This window comes from Enhydra lutris, unplaced genomic scaffold, assembly GCF_002288905.1.
Source record: "Enhydra lutris kenyoni isolate GAN:26980312 unplaced genomic scaffold, ASM228890v2 scaffoldscaffold12, whole genome shotgun sequence".
Taxonomy (NCBI): Eukaryota; Metazoa; Chordata; class Mammalia; order Carnivora; family Mustelidae; genus Enhydra; species Enhydra lutris.
This window is the reverse complement of record NW_019154096.1, coordinates 52,297,167-52,316,567: the sequence shown is the minus strand read 5'-3', so window position 1 is coordinate 52,316,567 and position 19,401 is coordinate 52,297,167. Positions and strand designations below refer to the sequence as shown.

The following is a 19,401-nucleotide window of genomic DNA, read 5'->3' as shown; positions in this document are numbered from 1 at the left end:
TGTATATATTCTTTGTCATTTATAAACTAATCCAATGGCACAGACAGTAAGAATATTGTTTAGTGGCATTTTTTAAACTTTTTGGTCCTAAGAGCCTTTATACTGTTAAAAGTTATTGAGACCCTAAAGAGCTCTTGCTTATGTGAGTCTGTCGATATTTACAATATCTGCTGTTAAAACAGAAATTTTAAAAACATTTATCAATTCATTTTTAAAAACCTATTACGTATTAACATAAATAGCATATTTTTAATGAAAAATTTCTAAAAAAAAATTTAGTGAAAAAAGTATCATTGATTCACATTTTTGCAAATCTCTTTAGTATTTGTTTTAATAGGGGCTCTTAGGTGTCTCAGTCGGTTAAGTGTTTGCCTTCAGCTCAGGTCATGGTCCCAGGGCCCTGGGATTGAGCCCTTTATCAGGCTCCCTGCTCAGCGCAGAGCCCACTTCTCCCTCTGCCCCCTGCCCTTGCTTTCTCTCTACCTTAAATAAATAAATAAAATCTTTTTAAAAATATTTGCTTGAATAGAAGAAAGATAGACTTTTATATTTGTATTTATATTCAAATGAATGTGATTTGTTATTTTAACTGAAGTACATAAAGTGTATGAAGAAAATGTAGCTTGGACTTTGCAGACTCTCTGGAAGGATCTTGGGGCTTTCCCAGGATTCCATGCACAACCACACGTTGAAAAGCACTGCTTTTCAGGACTATGCACTGTATTGTCACTAAGTTGTCAAAATTCACTAAATTGTCACCTAGTTCACTAAATTGTTGAAACTTTTATGCCCTTTAAACTCCAGAGGTACACTTCCCTGAATCTGATAGATGTTTGAAATGATGAATTGCACTATTTAGTCATGGTAATGTTGTTTCGGGGTGATGACTCAGGTCGTTATCTTTGCTTGTCTTTCTTTAGGTGACCTAGTGATTCTCGATGGTGCCCCCACGGCCAGCTGGCTGCAGGGCCGGAGCTGCTGGGGCGCCCGGGGCTTCTTCCCATCGACCTGTGTTCGGGAGCTCTGCCTGTCCTCTCAGAGCCAGCGGTGGCACTCACAGAGCGCCTTGCTTCAGATTCCTGACTACTCAATGGGACAAGCGCGGGCGCTGATGGGGCTTTCAGCCCAGCTGGATGAGGAGCTGGACTTCAGAGAAGGGGATGTGATTACCATTATTGGAGTTCCTGAACCAGGCTGGTTTGAAGGGGAATTAGATGGTCGAAGAGGCATTTTTCCAGAAGGGTTTGTAGAACTTTTGGGGCCCCTGAGGACTGTGGATGAGTTGGTAAGTTCTGGAAATCACGACGACTGCATTATTAATGGTGAAAAAGAGACCCCAACAGGAGAAGAAGAGAGGGGGCCAGAAGAGGATGAGGACCAGCCGGGGACCTATGGAATCGCCCTCTACAGATTCCAAGCCCTGGAGCCGAATGAGTTGGATTTTGAGGTAGGTGATAAAATCCGAATTCTGGGAACACTTGAAGATGGGTGGCTAGAAGGATTGCTGAAGGGCAGAACAGGCATCTTTCCTTACCGATTTGTAAAGCTGTTTTCTAAAACAAGAGCAGAGGAGACCGTGGGTCTGCCACAGGAAAGCAGCCCTGCTGAGACTGCTGACACTTCTTTGGGTTGCTCAGAGAACTCCTTGGTGGTGGAGGGAAAAAGACCCAGATCTCCCGAGTACAGTGCAGAGAAGTCCCACTGTGCTATTTCGGAAACATCTGCTTCTCCCCAGGAGCATCCGACTTCTGAGTATGAAGTAAACAAAAACTCCTGTCAGGATGAGGGCACCTCAGGGGAGCCCCCAAGAAGCCCAGGCCTGGGGCACGAACAGCCTCTTGCCAAAGACTCTTCCGCAGAGGATCCTTCAGAGATAGTCAATGGGGCTTCCTCCCAACCTCAGGTACCTTTTCCTCCCAGATGGCAGAAAAACCAGTGTTACTCTGCAGCAGGAGGGGGCCACCTCAGCTCAGAGCAGCACTCTGACCCTCTTCCCTTCGAAGCGAGGACTAAAGATGACTTCAGCCTACCTCCCAGAGGAATGGCCTCCCCACCAAAAACCCTTCAGAAGCCAGTGCCCCCTCCTCACGGTGGCTCCTGTCTTCTAGCCCCTCCGGCAATCAGACCCAGCCAGTTGAGCTCTCCGCTCCGGGGCCTGGTGAGATGTGCTAGAAAGCACCACGCGTCCAAGGACAACACTTCCAGCTTTTGTTCTGCACCAGAGAGATCGGGAGTGAAGCCGGGTCTGCCGGACAAGGCGTTTGCAGCCGAAGAGATGGCACTCTTACAGGGAGAAGGTGACACTGACCTGGATTCCAAGTTGACACAACAGCTGATAGAGTTTGAAAAGAGCTTGTCGGGGCCTGGCATAGAACCAGACAAAATTTTGCGTCACTTTTCAATCACGGACTTTAACTCTGAGAAGGACGTTGTCCGAGGTTCCTCAAAGCTGATCACCCAGCAGGAGCCGCCTGAGAGGAGGAAAGCCCGAAGGCCCCCGCCACCACGTCCCTGTACTCCAGCATCCGCTTCTCCTCACGTGCTTGTTGACCAGAACCCGAAGCCTGAACCGCCCTTGGCGATGCGACCCTCTCGCCCAGCTCCCCTGCCTCCCTCAGCACAGCAGAGAGGGGCTCCCACATCTCCCAGGCTCCTGCCCTGGACCAGACCCAGCTGTGAGACCCCAGAGAAGGAGAGCCCTGAGAGTGTGGACCAGACTTTGGACCAGACTTCCCAGTGTCCCTTAGTATTGGTGAGGGTTCAGGAAATGGAACAGGACTCAGATGTGGGTAGCAGGGCTCAAGAAGAGCTCAACTTAATGCTGGACGAGAAGCAGGATGAACCATTAAGGGCGGAAACCCTTGAAGATCTTGAGTTCTATGAGAGCAACATCGAAAGTCTGAATATGGAACTCCAGCAACTCAGAGGTAAGTGATGGGGAATTAATAGATACGCGTTTATTGACATCTACCAGTCCACGTAATGGCCTCCCCATGTTTTTAAGAAAGATGTTACCATCTTTGACAAAGAATGATTTGCTTTTGCATTACCTCATTTTTTACTCTGTCACCACAATTGGACTGCTCTGTCCCAGTATATCCTCTGACCACTGGAGCCTCCTGTCTTCACTTGCTGCTCAGATAGGCAGCTCAAACCTCATGGGCATTTATACCACCTGTTGTGCTAAGGCCTCCATAGTGGTCCTGCAGATGGGAAGTCCCTGACTGTGGTGGCCTTCTCTAACCAGCGTCTGGTAAGGACTAAGGACTTGCAGGCTAAGATTCATGAAAAAAACTATGCCTCTTATCTTTGTGCTTGAAGAACTAGGTTTCGTTAAAGATTGTGTATATTTGAGGAAGGGAGAGAAAGAGAGTGAGCTAGAGAGCACAAGCCAGGGGGAGAGGCAGAGGGAGGAGCAGATTCCCTGTTGAGCAGGGAGCCAGATGCTGGACTCCATCCCAGGACTCTGAGATCATGACCTGAGCCGAGGGCAGATGCTTAATGACTGAGCCACCGAGGCGCCCCAAGGTCTAGGTTTCAATAGTAAACATAAGAGCTAATAACTATTAACTTGTTCATAGTGAGGACGTGTTACCATTTGCTTGCACAAATAATCTTCCCATCCACTCTAAACGTACTGGGATAATTCACATGGCTGCTTGTTGGATGAGGCAGGTAAGATCTGTAGAGATGGAGTAGCTTACTGATGGAGCTGGGAGCTTCTGTTTTTAACTATTGCGGTTTACTGCTTCCCACCTTACACATTCAAAAATTTGAATTCTGTCCCTCAATTTAGGGATGACCAGCTTCAGGGGACTTCATTCGTTTTCACCAACTCCCATAAGATATAATTTCTAGAGGAAAAAGGCAGAAAGCAAGGTGGCCACAGCAGACTAGGGCCCAAGGACACACGGCCGTGTCACTGGGCAGGTGTGCCAGAGAGCTCCGAGCCCACGTGCAGTCAGGAGAGGAAACAGCCCCAGTGATGTGTGGCTGCAGGGCCTGCAGGGTGCTGAGGGGAGAGAAGCACAGGAGAATGGCGGGCCAGCTCCGCTCGCTTCCCTCCCCCCTGCTTCAGGCCTCTGACCATGACTGGAAACAGAAATCCCAGCGAGGAAGAGTATTCTGGCAAGGCCAGAGATGGAGTCATTTTCTGAAAGCCGGAAAGCAGACGGGGTGAAAGAGGAAACTGTCTCTGCAGTGAGCTCGGGAGAGGACCGCAGAGCAAGTGGGCGCGGGTGCAGGGACTGCAGACTGGGCGGCGGCGCGGCAGGAGGGGCTCCTGGAGCAAATCGGTGTGATGAATGAGGGGAGCCAGACCCCTGAGCCCCCCCCCCCCCCCCGTCACTGCGCTGAACGGGGGTGGCGGCCGCAGTTACCCTCCAAGTGAAGCATGAGGATGAGCACCGAGGCCCGTCCTCAGGGGATCCTGCAGGGGCGCCTGGCTGCCTCAGTCGGGAGAGCCCTGGGGTCGTGAGCTTGAGCCCCACGTTGGGGGTAGAATTTACTTTAAAAAAAAAAAAAAGAAAGAAAGAAAGAAGGGTGGCATTTAAAGAAATGATCATTGAAGATGAGTACCCGAAGTCCCGGGGGATTGCCAGATACTGTGATGATTTCAGAGTGTCTGAAGAGGAATTCGAAGGGAGTTTCAGCTCAATGCCACATCCCCAAAGCCAGAGCAAGTTCCAGGATCTTCCACCGCCTTCTGTACTTCTAGGTTTTGGGATACACTAGTAAACTGTTCCTGCGTGAGATATACGGGAGGCAGAACAAAAATGTCTCAAATTCCAGGTAGTGGGAATTTCTCAATAACGATACTTTTTAGGGGTGACTGACTGGCTCAGTTGCTAGGGTGACTCTTCATCTTAGGGTCGTGAGTTCAAGCCCTATGTGAGGTTCCTTGCTCAGTCTGGAGTCAGCTTGAGATACTCTGTCCCTCTCCCTCTGCCCCTCCTGCTCATGCTCTCTCTCTCTCAAATAAATCTTTAAAACATTTTTTGCTTTTTAATGTAAAATAAGATCTATAGAAAAGTTGCCAAAAATTAAAAATCTCCTATACCCTTCACTCAGCTTCCCCCTTACCTTAATGTCTTACATAACTATAGATTATTTATCAAAATCAGGAAATAAATATGACAGTAAACATTTGAAAACATTAAAAGGGCATATTCACATAAAAGACAAAAAATAATTTCAAAACTATAAAATAATCCCACAATTAGTATTGAAAAGTTATTCTGAAAACAAGGTTTTTTTGTTTTGTTTTAAAGATTTTATTCATTTATTTGACAGAGATCACACGTAGGCAGAGAGGCAGGCAGAGAAGCGGGGGGGGTGGGGGGGGGAAGCAGGCTCCCTGCTGAGCAGAGAGCCCAATGCAGGACTTGACCCCAGGACCCTGAGATCATGACCTGAGCCAAAGGCAGAGGCTTAACCCACTGAGCCACCCAGGCACCCTGTAAACAAGGTTTTAAATACACAAAGCTTTAGTCGCCCAGAGAGTATTGATCTAGGCATAGGAGAGAGTTTCCATCTTGGATTGATTTTGACTGAGTTAAGAATGTATCTAAAAGCATCTTTATATGGGGCCATTAGGGTATATGTTATTTCGGGTAGGCTCATTTTTTTAAACAATGAAAATATTTTGTGTACTTGCTCTGATTTTTGCTTCCCTATTAAATATTGTTTTTGCTAATTCAAAATTTAGACAATAAATTTTGACAATATTCATACCTTAAAAATTTTTTTGCGGTATAATTGATATAGATCAGTGTAGAACATAATGATTCACTATTAATATTCACATCTTCTCTATAATCTTTTGTTAAAATATTTTAAAGAACTATAACCTGTAGCAAATATTAAGCCCTGGAGAACACTGGGCAAACATTTTTGGTTTCAAGTATTCAAATAATGGAATGTTATTCACCCCTCGGAGCAAGTTTTAACACTACACAGAATCATTTGTCAGGATTGCCAATTTAAGGACTTTTTTTGCTTCTAAAACTTGATATTTCTTGGACAGTCACTTCGTAAGATTTGTATAAAATGTGCTGTACAAATAAGGTTATTAATATTTATTTGATTTGCAGGCATGACTCACTGTCAGCAGCACGCAGGGCCACGAACACAAACACTTATAAACACACTCATAGCATAGCGACAGTTACAAGCAAAACTAACTGATTAGATCCTGATCGATTCTCTCCTGGTTCTGTCCTCCTGGTCAACCTTAATCTTTTACTCTGTGTGTCAGCATTTTCTGCTCTTGCTTTCAACTTGATGCGGTGGATTCCTCTGAACCAGTAACGTGTCTACCTTTATTACTAGGCTTTATTCTCACAGGAGGATTATGGTATTTTCTCTCATGTTCCACATTTCTTGACTGATTTTTCTTTGGATTCAGGAAGACATACACATTTCCCAAGAAACACTGAGAAGGTATTCCCACAGGGAAGCACTGCTCAGTTCCAGCTCAGTTACCTGAAACTAATTTCAAGGCTTAAAATTCCAGGGACGACCAGGATTTTGGAACCCCAACTATAATTTTGCAGGAGGGCTGTTCTCATTCTGACGCATTCTCAAGAGTCCTTTGGAATATTACCAGCTTATTCTAGCAAAAGGTCTCTTTTTAGACTTCTCCCCTCAGATAGGCCCTGGGGTTTGAGTTTTTGACCCCTTCTCCTGAGAGGGTCATTGAAACAAATGTTCCGTTTTTCTGGGACGGGCAGATGCCCCAGGGCAGTGCCATTTCTGTGGTTTTTTCCCTTTCTGGATTCCAGTTTTCCTTTGGTTTTGTCTAGCGCACTACCATCTTGTCAGTGTATTGATAGCTTTAAGATTTTTTTATATTTTCTCCAACTTTTTAAACTTTTTTTCTGTGAGAGGATTGACCTAAATAACCCAAACTTCAGTTTTTAGAACTAAAAAGCCCCAATAGTTGTATCATTTTTTTAAAGATTTATTTATCTGAGAGAGAGAAAAAGAGAGCACGCTCACCGGGAGGAGGAGGGGCAAAGGCAGGGGGAGAAGCAGACTCCCCCCTAGCAGGGAGCCTGATGGGGGCTCGAGCCATTGATTGATCACAGGACTCTGGGATCATGACCTGAACTGAAGGCAGCCCCCTAACCGACTGAGCCTCCCAGGAGCCCCACAAATCCCTGATAGTTTCAGATAAGCCATTATTTGGCTCTGAGAATTTGGAGTTTCAAATTTGGAATTAGCACATTGAGTCAGAGTAGAAGAGCAGGAGGCGTCTCTGGTTATAGTGTTTTGGGGAATGAGATGCCATTTTGCAGGCTTTATGATGGCATTCAATTCAGTCTCTCATTCACCCAGCAAATGTTGGTTGAGTTTTTGCTGTGCGCCAGGCACTATGCTAAGGGCGGGGTAATAAACACAGATGTGCTCTCTGCCCTCAAAGAGCTTCTAGTCAAAACGAGTTGCTGGTTAATAAGTTAAGGTCTATATCTAAAACACAGTACCTTCAACTCCGATGAATGTGTTGACTTCCAGAGCAGTGGAAGCATGTAGAGTTAACCCACAGACTTTCAGATTTCCTAGTACATACTTCTATTTTTTTTTAGTTAGTTATTAATTTTTATTTTATGATCTATTTCTAGCTTTTATTTAAATTCAAGTTAGTTAACATACATGGTAAAATTGGTTTCAGGTGTAGAATTTAGTGATTTATCACTTACATACAACACCTAGTGCTCATCACAAGTGCCCTCCTTAATCCCCACCACCCTTTCAGCCCATCTCACCCCACCTCCTTCTATCAACACTTTGTGTTCTGTAGTTAAGAGTCTCTTAGGGTTTGCTTCCCTCTCTGGTTTTTTTTTTTTTTCCTTCCCCTGTAGTTCATTGTTTTGTTTCTTAAATGCCACATATGAGTGAAATCATATGGTACTGGCTTTTCTCTGACTTATTTCACTTAGCATAATACCCTCTAGCCTCCTCCACATCGTTGCAAATGGTAAGATTTCATTCTCTTTGATGGTAATACCCCATGGTATAACTAGACCAGTACACATCACTTTTAGAGGTCCTAATTAGGACTATATCCTGTAGCCCTGAGAGAATCTTATTTCAGCATGTGACAGTTCTGTTCTATCTCTAGGAGTGGTTCCCTTGCCTCAAAAGGACAAGTACATTCATTTCTTTACTCAGCAAATATTTCTAGAGCACATACTAGGAGGCCGGCACTGACTATCCATTGATTAATAAAAAGGACGTAGTCACAGTATCATTCATGTTCCTGTAGCTCTCAGACTCTAGTGATCTAGTGATACTGGCCTCTGTATTTACTGAGGTCACTATTTGTCTTGTTGCCTCTGACTCATGGCCGTATTTACTCTCTTATGGGCAAGGACCCCACATTCTGAATCAGTGCAGTGGATGGTAAAGTGTAGAGCCAGTCTCCTCCACATCAGGAACCTTGCTCCTAAGCTTCTCTTCCCTTTAAGGTACTGTGAAAAGGGATATTGACCAGAGACTCTCAGGATAATTTTAAAAGACTGTTGCAAATCAAATCAGAACATGTTTTTTAAGGAACGGAACATTTTCAGCAAGATATTGAATGAGATCTAAGGCCCACTAAAGAGAGCCATTCAGTTAACAAGTAGGAAAATTGCTGATATGGAACAATAAGATCTTTATACTGAAGTGATATATAATATTCTAGACAGATTTCTTAAAAATTGAAAGTCTAGTTTTTCTACAAACGGAAGCAATTTGTTATCCTGAAGATTCCTTGGAATGTCTCAGGTATTAAAAGTTCATTCTCAGGTGCCTGGGTGGCTCAGTGGGTTAAGCCTCTGCCTTCAGCTCAGGTCATGATCTCAGGGTCCTGGGATCCAGCCCGCATCGGTCTCTCTGCTCAGTGGGGAGCCTGCTTCTCCCCCACCTCTCTGCCTCCCTCTCTGCCTACTTGTGATCTCTCTCTGTCAAATACATAAATAAAATATTAAAAAAAAATTCCTTCTCAAACTAGTAAAAGATAAGGGAGTTAAATAGCCAAAACATTTATGTTCTTTCAAGATATAAAAGTTTATGTGAAAGGATTAATAACCTTTGTTTCTGGTTTGTCAGTACGTAGGAAAAAAGCAAGTCTCCTTGACTTGTGACATCTGGTTCAGGGTGTTGGCTCAGTAAAAATTAGCTCCCTTACTTGTAATGGATTTTATCTTGGTATAAAACAGTAAACAGAGTCAGAAGGCATTAATAATCTATGTGAATTTAGGACTGAAACTACTTTTCCTTTTACAATAGGTCTTTTAACGTACATCAGGAAATGTAGCTTGATATGGTTAACTTAGTTATAAGTAACCTGTGAATCCCTGTTCTTAACTTTGCAGTATGGCTTTGTGAACATTTCTTCACCCCAGTTCCAGGCAGAGGGGTGGAGAAACTGGACTACATCCAGGGATTTTAAGTATCGGTTTCAGATTTCACTGAGGCTTTGCTGGACCCAGGGAAAGGGCCTGCCCACCCCCCAACCCCCTCACCCCCGCCAGCATGGGACCTTCCGCAGTGAGCGGTCCTGCCACCCCGCGGCCGCCTGACTGTGCCACTTCTGACCCTTCACTTTCCCAGATGTTCGCAAGACCCAGAAAGTCTCTGGGGCAGTCACTTACTCAGCCAGTATTGAGTTCCTGCTGTATTCCAAGCCGTGATCTCTGCCCTCGTGGGGAGAGATAAACAGTAAGCAAGCAGAAACATGCATATGAATTAGAAGGCAGAGGTAGCTAAGAAATCAGGGAAGACCTCACCGAAAAGTGACATTTGAGTGAAGATCCAAATGATTGTAGGAAGCCAACCAAGCCATTTTGAGGGGGAGGTAATCGCCACCGGCAGATGGGACAGCAAGGACAAGAGTGCGTCTCGTGTTTGAGGGACAGCAAGGAGGGCAGTTCAACTAGAGCCAAGGTGTGGGTTTTATGGTTCATTATTGAGAGTAAGATGAGAAGCCATGGGAAGGTTTAGAGCAGGGGAGTGGTGAGGTCTGATGTACCAATGTTAGAGTCCCTCTGGGCAGCCTGTACCAGGACAGTAGACCAGGGATGATGCAGAGTCCGTGGTTCTGGGGACATTTTGAGTCTGAGCCTGTAGGACTTGCTGGTGGGTCGGGTGTGAGGTGTGAGAAAAGAGTCAAGGATGACCCTGAGGTTGGACAACTGGAAAGACTGGAGTTGCCAGTAATTTCTCAGTTCTTGGTGAAGACAGCAGGAGACACTGGCTGCTGGGGGAGGTAGGACAGGGCAGAAGTCAGGAGCTCAGTTTTGGTCACATTGTCGTGCCTGTAAGACATCTGAGTGCAAGCGTTGCCTAGGCAGTTTGGTAACAGCCCTGAAGTCAGGGGAGAGGTGAGGGCTGGAGACGTGCATTAGTGACAAAGACATTTTGGCAGCACAGAGACATTATTTAAAGAGACATTTAACGAGATTACTTTAAAAAAATTTTTTTTAAAGATTTATTCATTTGAGAGAGAAAGAAAGCACGAGAAGGGGAGAGAGGCAGAGGAGAAAGCAGACTCTCCAGTGAGCAGGGAGCCCGATGCGGGGCTCGATCCCAGGAACCTGGGATTACGACCCGAGCCGAAGGCAGATGCCCAACCATCTGAGCCACCCAGGCGCCCCTAAAAAATTTTTTAAAATAAAGTGTAGATAGAGAAAAAGAGAGGCGGCCCAGGCACTGAACTTCCCCAGGAGCAGAAGGAAACTGGAAGAGTAAGGCATTAATCGTAATTAGAATTAACTGAGCACTTACTACTTGTCAGACAATATGCTGGGTCATTGAGCACTTTTTCTCATCCTCTACATTGCCCACATTTGACAGATGGGCAAGCAGAGATTGGCCCAGTGTCACAGTTGGTCAGTGGTTGCGCTGTGGTTCAAATTCAGGCCCATCTCCTCGAACAGGCTGTGTGTCTCTGTCCCTGGCTGTCCTTGCGCCCCACTGTGGTGTCCATGCATTTCAACTTCAGGAGAGACTGCTCCGTCTCTGAGAGCAGGTGGTAGGACGCAGCACTTGAAAAACTCAGAAGTACACGTGCTCATGGAGGAGGGATCCCGAGTGGCCCTTGCCAACTTCCAAAATAATATATACTGAGCGTAACATTTTTTAGTACTCTCATTTGTTGAAAACTACAAGAGCATATGTGGATTGATATGCTTTGAAAAAATATTTAACCCTTCCTCGCAGATCCACTTCTGACGGCTAGCTTATCATGAAGTTGCACGAGTTTCCAAAACACTTACCCGTTCATGCTAGCCACATCCCCAAGCTGCTCAAGGTTCCAGTTTCTCTATTTGAACCCTCACCTAACTCCTAACCCTTTCAGTTCACCACCAGGCTTAAAACCTGAGGCATCTTAAATGCTTCTCACAGCCTGTCACATTAAGAGCATATACACCTTTCAGAGCATATCAGATTTCCCCCAGACACCTCTTATTTTCCTATATTCCAGCCTTTTTCGCCTTTTACAGTGCTGCCAGACTCCTGCTCCTGCCTTTCCTTCTCCCAGTTGTCTCTTTTCATTATTGCTTCCTTCCTGCCTCTGTCAGGGAACTTACCTTTAGGTCTTAGGGGTCTTTCCTCTTCTTCATTTGCAGGCCCTCTGTCCACACCACCAGAGGCTCTAGCACCACGGACGCCCTCTGAGTAGCTTTAGCCAGAGCTGTCTCCTTGACAGCTCTTCCTTAGGCCAAGAGGCAGCTGCACCGGATAAGGGCAGAAACCACATTTCCAGTCAAATCCATGCTCCCCGCAGTCCTGCTGTATGCCAGGTGATTGCAGATCTAGGAGAAGCCCCAGGACACGCTGGTGTTTGCGAGGGGCAGGACAGGAAGATGGGCTAGCCAAGGAGAAGCGGGTAGTCCAGTGAGCGGGATTGATCCATTAGAGTGGGTGCACTGAAGAAGCAGAAGTGGGGGGGGTGACGAACTGCTGGAACAGCGTCTCTTGAGGGGCTGGGCGGGAGTGGGATCCAGTGAACCAGCAGAGAGACTGGCCTGTTGTCGGAGCAGAGACAGTTTCTCCATTTGAACAGGGGGGTAGGCAGAGTGTATGGGTACAAACGCACTAGGATGGTAGATGATAGGGAAAGGATGAAGAAACGGTAATGATTTCTAGAGGAAAAAGGCAGAAAGCAAGGTGGCCACAGCAGACTAGGGCCCAAGGACACACGGCCGTGTCACTGGGCAGGTGTGCCAGAGAGCTCCGAGCCCATGTGCAGTCAGGAGAGGAAACAGCCCCAGTGATGTGTGGCTGCAGGGCCTGCAGGGTGCTGAGGGGAGAGAAGCACAGGAGAATGGTGGGCCAGCTCCGCTCGCTTCCCTCCCCCCTGCTTCAGGCCGCTGACCATGACTGGAAACAGAAATCCCAGCGAGGAAGAGTATTCTGGCAAGGCCAGAGATGGAGTCATTTTCTGAAAGCCGGAAAGCAGACGGGGTGAAAGAGGCAACTGTCTCTGCAGTGAGCTCGGGAGAGGACCGCAGAGCAAGTGGGCGCGGGTGCAGGGACTGCAGACTGGGCGGCGGCGCGGCAGGAGGGGCTCCTGGAGCAAATCGATGTGATGAATGAGGGGAGCCAGACCCCTGAGCCCCCACCCCCCCCCCGTCACTGCGCTGAACGGGGGTGGCGGCCGCAGTTACCCTCCAAGTGAAGCATGAGGATGAGCACCGAGGCCCGTCCTCAGGGGATCCTGCAGGGGCGCCTGGCTGCCTCAGTCGGGAGAGCCCTGGGGTCGTGAGCTTGAGCCCCACGTTGGGGGTAGAATTTACTTTAAAAAAAAAGAAAGAAAGAAAGAAAGAAGGGTGGCATTTAAAGAAATGATCATTGAAGATGAGTACCCGAAGTCCCGGGGGATTGCCAGATACTGTGATGATTTCAGAGTGTCTGAAGAGGAATTCGAAGGGAGTTTCAGCTCAATGCCACATCCCCAAAGCCAGAGCAAGTTCCAGGATCTTCCACCGCCTTCCGTACTTCTAGGTTTTGGGATACACTCGTAAACTGTTCCTGCGTGAGATACACAGGAGGCAGAACAAAAGTGTCTCAAATTCCAGTTAGTAGGAGCTCCTCAATAATGATACTTTTTAGAATTAATCATGTTCCACAGAAATGTCATGTCTTCTGTGCTTAAGATGAAAACATGACAACACAGGCTCGGAGAGCTTAGTAACTTCCCCAAGATTATCCAGCTGGTGAGTGGCAAGGGTCAGACTCGCACCCAGGGCTCACAAAAGTGTGTTCTTAACCCCTAAGCAAGCTTGCCCTCTCCTGGCCTCTAGCGCCTACCTATAAATTAGACATGGTTCCCGCCTGCACGGAGCATTCAGTGTAAGAGATGGAGATAAACAACTATGATAAAGTAACATGGGTGAGATGAGAGAGAGATTTGCTCTGGAAGATGGCAAGAACCACAGGAAGCAGAGACTGTCACTGGGGCGGCGCGTCTGTCACCTAACCAGAGGTGCCCACTGGCACATTAGGTATTTGAGGAAAGGAAAAAGAAGTCGTGAGGAAAAGAGCTCCATGGATTTTTTTTTTTATAACTGGAAGAATTGGGAGTCCTGGGGACCAGCTGTCTCATTTTACAGATGGGTAGATTCAGTCCTCGAGAGAGTAAGTGGTTTGTCCAAGAGTAAACATCTCATTATTGACAAAGCGCATAACCCTGGTCTCCTCACAGTTATGTTGTGTATTGTTTCACAAATAGGGATTAGAGGAAGGTTCAAGGAATCATTCCTGGGCATCCAGTAGATGACCCACTAGCCAGAAGAGTCATCTTACCAAAGCCTGGCTCTGAGCCTGGTAATCCCCCTTGAATGAGGTAAACAGCATTCAGGTCCTTTGGTATCTGCCCCAGTCTACCCCTCCGGCGTTATCTTCTGTTACTTTTTGTACGTACTCTGTCCTTCAAACTGTTCCCCATTTCCTAATTCTGTGGAAATTCTGCTCATGCTTGAAGGCATTGCTCAAAAGCCACCCCTTCTGCAAAATCTCCAGTTGCCCCAGCAGGACTCTGCTCTATCGCCAAAGCCATCTGTGTTTGTTATAGAGCTGGTCACTTTGGATTTTCCTTTGAGTGTTGCTTCTGCATTGCAAGAGGCAGGGGCTAACTTGCCCCTGTTTTCTCTCTCCTACAATACCTCACCTATAATGGGCGCCTCGCTAATGTTTCTTGACTCAAATAGGTATTTTTATCTGTACCTTTCTGCTTTCTAACCTTCTTCCCCAGTTCCTGAATATGCTGGATGATTGGATAGGAAAGAGATTTTTAGGAAATGGTCTTCATGCTTCTCTGCCATGGCAAGTATCAAGGAAAGTGTGAAAGCCTACGTAACTATGTTCTTCTAGGGGACAGTTTGAAAATGACCCATATACCCAATCGGAGTAAAAAGGAAGTTCTCTTTCTTGCTCCAGGGGATGTCCCCGTGCTCTACAGGCCGGAGTGGAAACCACTTGTGATTTGAGTGTATGTCAGCTGGTAACTTGACTCCCATAAAAAGCAAACTCTCAAAGGAGGAAGAGTTCTGCCTCTCACTAAGGGAGATCCACAGAGTTTCAAATGTCCAGGGAGTAGAAAGTCCAACTTGGAGGATGGGGAACGTCCACGTGTTGTGCTGAGCTGTGCATGAAAATATGACTTATACCACTGGTTGATGACTGAAATACCTAAAGAGGCAGAAGAGCTATGGGACCTTACCTTGGGCTTTTAAAGGGGGCTGTTCTCCCTCACTCGGCGTTTTTCTGCAAGACCTTTCGAACAGCAGAATGCTTCTACCTTCAGCATAGAAAGCAGCCAAGCCAGTTTGACCAGCTTGAGGGAAACACCGAACAAAGCTGCCAACTCCAATCACATGAACACTGGTTACTAATTATCTTCTGGCCTCTGTGGGGAAAGATATAGCAGCTTCCTGATTGGATCCTGAGGTTAAAATAGCTCCACATCTCTCTGTGCTCCAAGCTGGAGGAGCAAGAAGAGTGTCTCAGACACCTTGGGAGACATTTTCAGAAGGACGGATACAGCCTTAGGCTAACCTGCACCTGTCCACATTTCAGCCCCTCCCAGGCCCATGGAAGAAGGAAGTAAAACGCCCGTCTTTACTCACACCAAGCATGTGTGAGACCCATGAAGTTAGAGAAGAAAGAGAAGCGGAGAAGAAAGGGCACTGGGGCTCCAGCTGTGAGTATGAAGACCACAGGAGTCTACAGAAGAGGGACCTTACAGGGCTGGATCGACTTTACAGAGAAGGCAGCTTGGATTCCAGACACTGGACCTTGGGGCAGAATCGGCCCTACAGAAAAAGGCATTGTGGATACTGGGCTTTTGAGCAGAGTGAACCAAGCTACGAGGACTGTGAGGAAGCGGAAGAAAGTAGAAAGGACTGTATGAACTACAGAAGTACGGCTCAGAGTTGTGATGGTTACAAGAACTCAGAAAACATGGATTATGGGAATCTGAGCCCAGGGACTAAGTGTAACTGGTTTACAGGCAGCCCAGAAAGCTGGAAAGCTGGAGGGTATGGGGACGTGAATGGCCACACAGATGGTCAGAATCTGAATGGTGATCCTGAGGACTCCAAAGAAAATGAATGGTGCACTCGCCCCAGTGGTTTGGATGATTCTGGGGGGAATTGTGGTCAACCTGAAAAGTGGCACATGGACCACAGTAATTTTAATTATAATCCTGAGGATTATGAAGAAGCTAATTTTTATTATAGAAACCACAACAATTTATGTCAGGCTCCTGGGAATTATATTAATGGTCGGTCTGTGGACTTCCCAGATTTGGATGGAGTGAATGAAGGTAAAGAATTTGTCAAGTACTATGAAAGGGACAGAAAGGTTTATCAAAATGGTAAAATCTGTCCCAAAGCAGAGAGTCACGCGCTGGCTCCCAGTGACTTTGATATGGAAAATAAAGGCTATGATACTTTATTTGCAAACTGTGAGTATAAATTTCAGAATTACAGAGGGACAGATTCTGTGCATCCGATGAAGAATTGGGAGGATAATGGCATTGACAAAGCAGGAAAGACAGCGCTTGGGAGCAGAGGCACATTCCCGGATAGTCTGCAGGATCGGCGGATGAGAGGGGACCCGGGAGAACACCACGGTGGCGTTGTTCAGGGCCCTTGGTTAGGGAAGAATACTTGGCATTTTGAGGAAGAGAAGAAAAGAAATGGCCTGGAGACTTGGAAAAGGAATAGTTGCTACCGCCGCACAGCCCCCAGCAGCCTGAGGCGCTCAGAATTTGTGCAAAACAGGAAGAAAACCCAAGGTATGAACTCAGCCATCCTTTTGAGAAGGATACAACATGAAAATAGATAAAAGGGGTGGTTATACCAGGTACTAGGAACACTCATGCACTTAAGGAAACTGACCCTTGAAATTCTTATTTAAGTGTGTCTTGAATGAGAACATTCAAATCTCTAAGAGATTTAAGCCTTTTGGGAGGCACTTCACGGAGCAAGACCATATACAGTGCTTTACATATGCACCGTGGCCTCCAGAATGAGACCCTATTCTCATGGGAACTTTCCTTTCCATTCTGGGTTTTGTCAGGCATCTCTAATCCTAAATATCTTTCCATTCTTACTTTAATTTTTTTTTTTTTTTTTTTTTTTTTTTTTTTTTTTTTTTGTCTTCTGGGGATGGCAAGTTCATTATCGAGGCACCAAGAGATAATTTATTTTCCTGGCATGTTCCTTCTCTCAATTCCTATAGTTTAGACATTAGGGAAAAGAAGATTTAACTTGTTTTATAGAGTGTTCATGTCTTGACAGGAATCTTGCGTGAATGATGAGCCCTACAACTCTTCTGTAAATCAGAAGATGATATTCTGCATAGTGCTTTGTTCAAGCACACAATGCTTTGTATATTCAAATTACTCCATATCCTTTAGCTCTAAACTGAGTTATCTGTAATGTGAGTATTAATTGAGTCTTTTGTAATGTACAGGTTCTTTCTTTCTTGCCAGCTTATCTTCTCCAGGTCTCTGAAATGAACTATATTTTGTTTTATTTTGTTGGTTTTTTTTTATAATTTCTGGACTCTCTGTTAAACTTTTATTTTTATTATGTATGTGCTCTTCTCCTGCCAGGCCAACTTTCTGGTTGCCAATTTGGGGGAGTGTAGGTTATGACCAGAGAAAAAGGATTAGAGTCAGAAAATGTGAAGGATCCAGAAAATCTATCGCACACCTTCCTCCTAAGTGGAAAGTCTCTCACCGAGATCTTCAGAATACGTTCAATCTTGGCAGGGGCACGGCAAGTCCCTGGTCTGACATCCCCTAACTGCTGGTGGTTTATCCTGTGGTTTTCCAGCACAGTCTGGACTAAACTAGAATTTCCAGGACATTGTTTTGGATAAATCAGGCTCCCCTCCTGCATTTGTAAAGATAAGAATGAAACCTACCCGGTTTTAGTTGGGAGACCGAAGTATTTAGCAGCTAGCCACTTTTTCTAGGGGCAGTTTTGCTCTGAGATGATAGGGATTGAATGACCTCTAAATTCCTTTCAGCTCAAAACAACAACCACCACCCACCCCACCCCACCCCCCCACACACACGTGGTTCTATGATTTCTTATATTGGTTTTTGTATTGTTCCTATTCCCTTTCCCCACATCTGTTTCTTAGATGAACTTTGTTTCCTATCTTTAGTTCCTTATTGTATTAAGCCTCTTAAGTGTAATAAGTGTGTTTACTCTCTCTGACTTAATGAGAGTCAAACCCTTCTCTCCAGAGTGGTGAAATTTGCCCTGTGATCTCTCTAACAGTAGCTCAGTCCCACCTTCTGTCATTTCCAGTTTTAGAACTCTCTCTGTATTCGAGGACTGGAGTTTTGATGGTGCGTTCGTATTTCGCTCAGTTGACACCCCTTTTTTGTACCTCTAGAATCCTCCTTAACCTGTAACAGAATCTTAGTCTGCCCAAAAACCCTTTTGCTTTCTACCGTACTTTGCTGGCTGTCTTACATACACACATACCACTGCCCTTCCCGAATGTTACAGTTACAACATGTAATTCAAGAAAGAAACAAGTGTGGGAGTCTGTCTTCTGCCCTGAGTTCACATCTCAGCCCCATCATTTATTAATAATGTAACTTCAGGTGAATTACCTAACCTCTCTGAGCTTTGGATTCCTTATTTATAAAATGAGGCTAATACTACCTGTGTTGGTGTGAGAACATAAATAAAGCACTTAATGACATGTCTGGAACATAGTAGGTGCTCATAAATTATGAGTTCTTTGTCTCTAGGTGACCCACCTCCCCTCCCCCTTATCATTTGCTCCGCCAACCTGTCACTTCCAGGTCTCCTCTCTCCTGAAATCCAGATGGACGCCCCCCACCATGGGACATCTGCCCTCAGACCCTGTGTCTGCAGGTATGATTACCCAAGGGGAGCGCCCCGTCCGCTCTGCCTCTTCCACTCTCCCCCGCCCCACCTGCTCCATCTGAGAAACAAAGCCCTGTTTAATGGCTGCTCCAGCCTGTCTCTTGAGCTAGAAACCAGGTCCTTCTATCAGGATGTGTCCCTTCCCTCACCTGCCTTATCAGTCATTCTCCTATGACAGCCTGTCTTACCTGTTGTTAGGGCAGGTCTGTTTGCCCTTAGTCCTAGGGTGCGGCCCCCCGTCCTGGGAGGCGGGCCTTAGTCCTAAGGTTTGGCTCTTTTGAGGTTTCTGTGGAAAACCAGAGTGTTTTATTGAACCTCCTAAGTTGAAGGGACTCACATTTCAGGCTGTGTCTTCTCGGCCCCAGACAGTTGTGAATGAGTATCTGCTGGGCTCTTTGGCGTCCAGCTGTTCCTGCTTTCTGCCGGCTTTCTGGAGTCTCAGCACCTGCAGGCAGCGTTCAGGGATGTGAGGGGAATTTCTGCACGGATCTTGGGCTGCTGTCTGCGTGGCTCCCTCTTTTCCAGACATCTCCCATAATATCTAAACACTTCACAGCCCCACATACGAGCCTTTGACTCTTCAGCCCAAGAAAATTGTCAGTTGTTGACTTAACGTTTTTGCTTTATTCCCCCCACATTCTGGAAGACTAGGGATTGACTTCAGGGGATAAGAATTGCATAAATAGGGACGCCTGGGTGGCTCAGTTGGTTAAGCAGCTGCCTTCGGCTCAAGTCATGATCCCAGCGTCCTGGGATCGAGTCCCGCATCGGGCTCCTTGCTCAGAAGGGAGCCTGCTTCTCCCTCTGCCTCTGCCTGCCATTCTGTCTGCGTGTGCTCGCTCTCTCTCCCTCTCTCTCTCTCTCTCTCTGATAAATAAATAAATAAAATCTTTAAAAAAAAAAAAGAATTGCATAAATATGGATCTTACCTAGTTTGCTTCCCTTGTTTTGAGTCCTATCCCCTCTAGTTTCAGCCTGATTTTGGTTGCTTTCC

General features: G+C 46.0%; 1 protein-coding gene across 2 annotated transcripts in view; it reads left to right on the top strand.

Annotated features, from left to right (window-relative positions):
• Positions 1 to 19,401, top strand: part of LOC111145373 (dynamin binding protein) — a 71,821-nt gene that overhangs the window by 13,341 nt on the left and 39,079 nt on the right. Inside the window, exon 3 of one of the 2 annotated variants that reach the window (XM_022500238.1) lies at positions 921 to 2,927. In XM_022500238.1, coding sequence (XP_022355946.1) covers positions 921 to 2,927 — 2,007 coding nt within the window. Of the gene's footprint in view, positions 1 to 920; positions 2,928 to 15,123; positions 16,289 to 19,401 lie in introns of those variants that run through there. The other variant, XM_022500239.1, reaches the window with a different exon arrangement.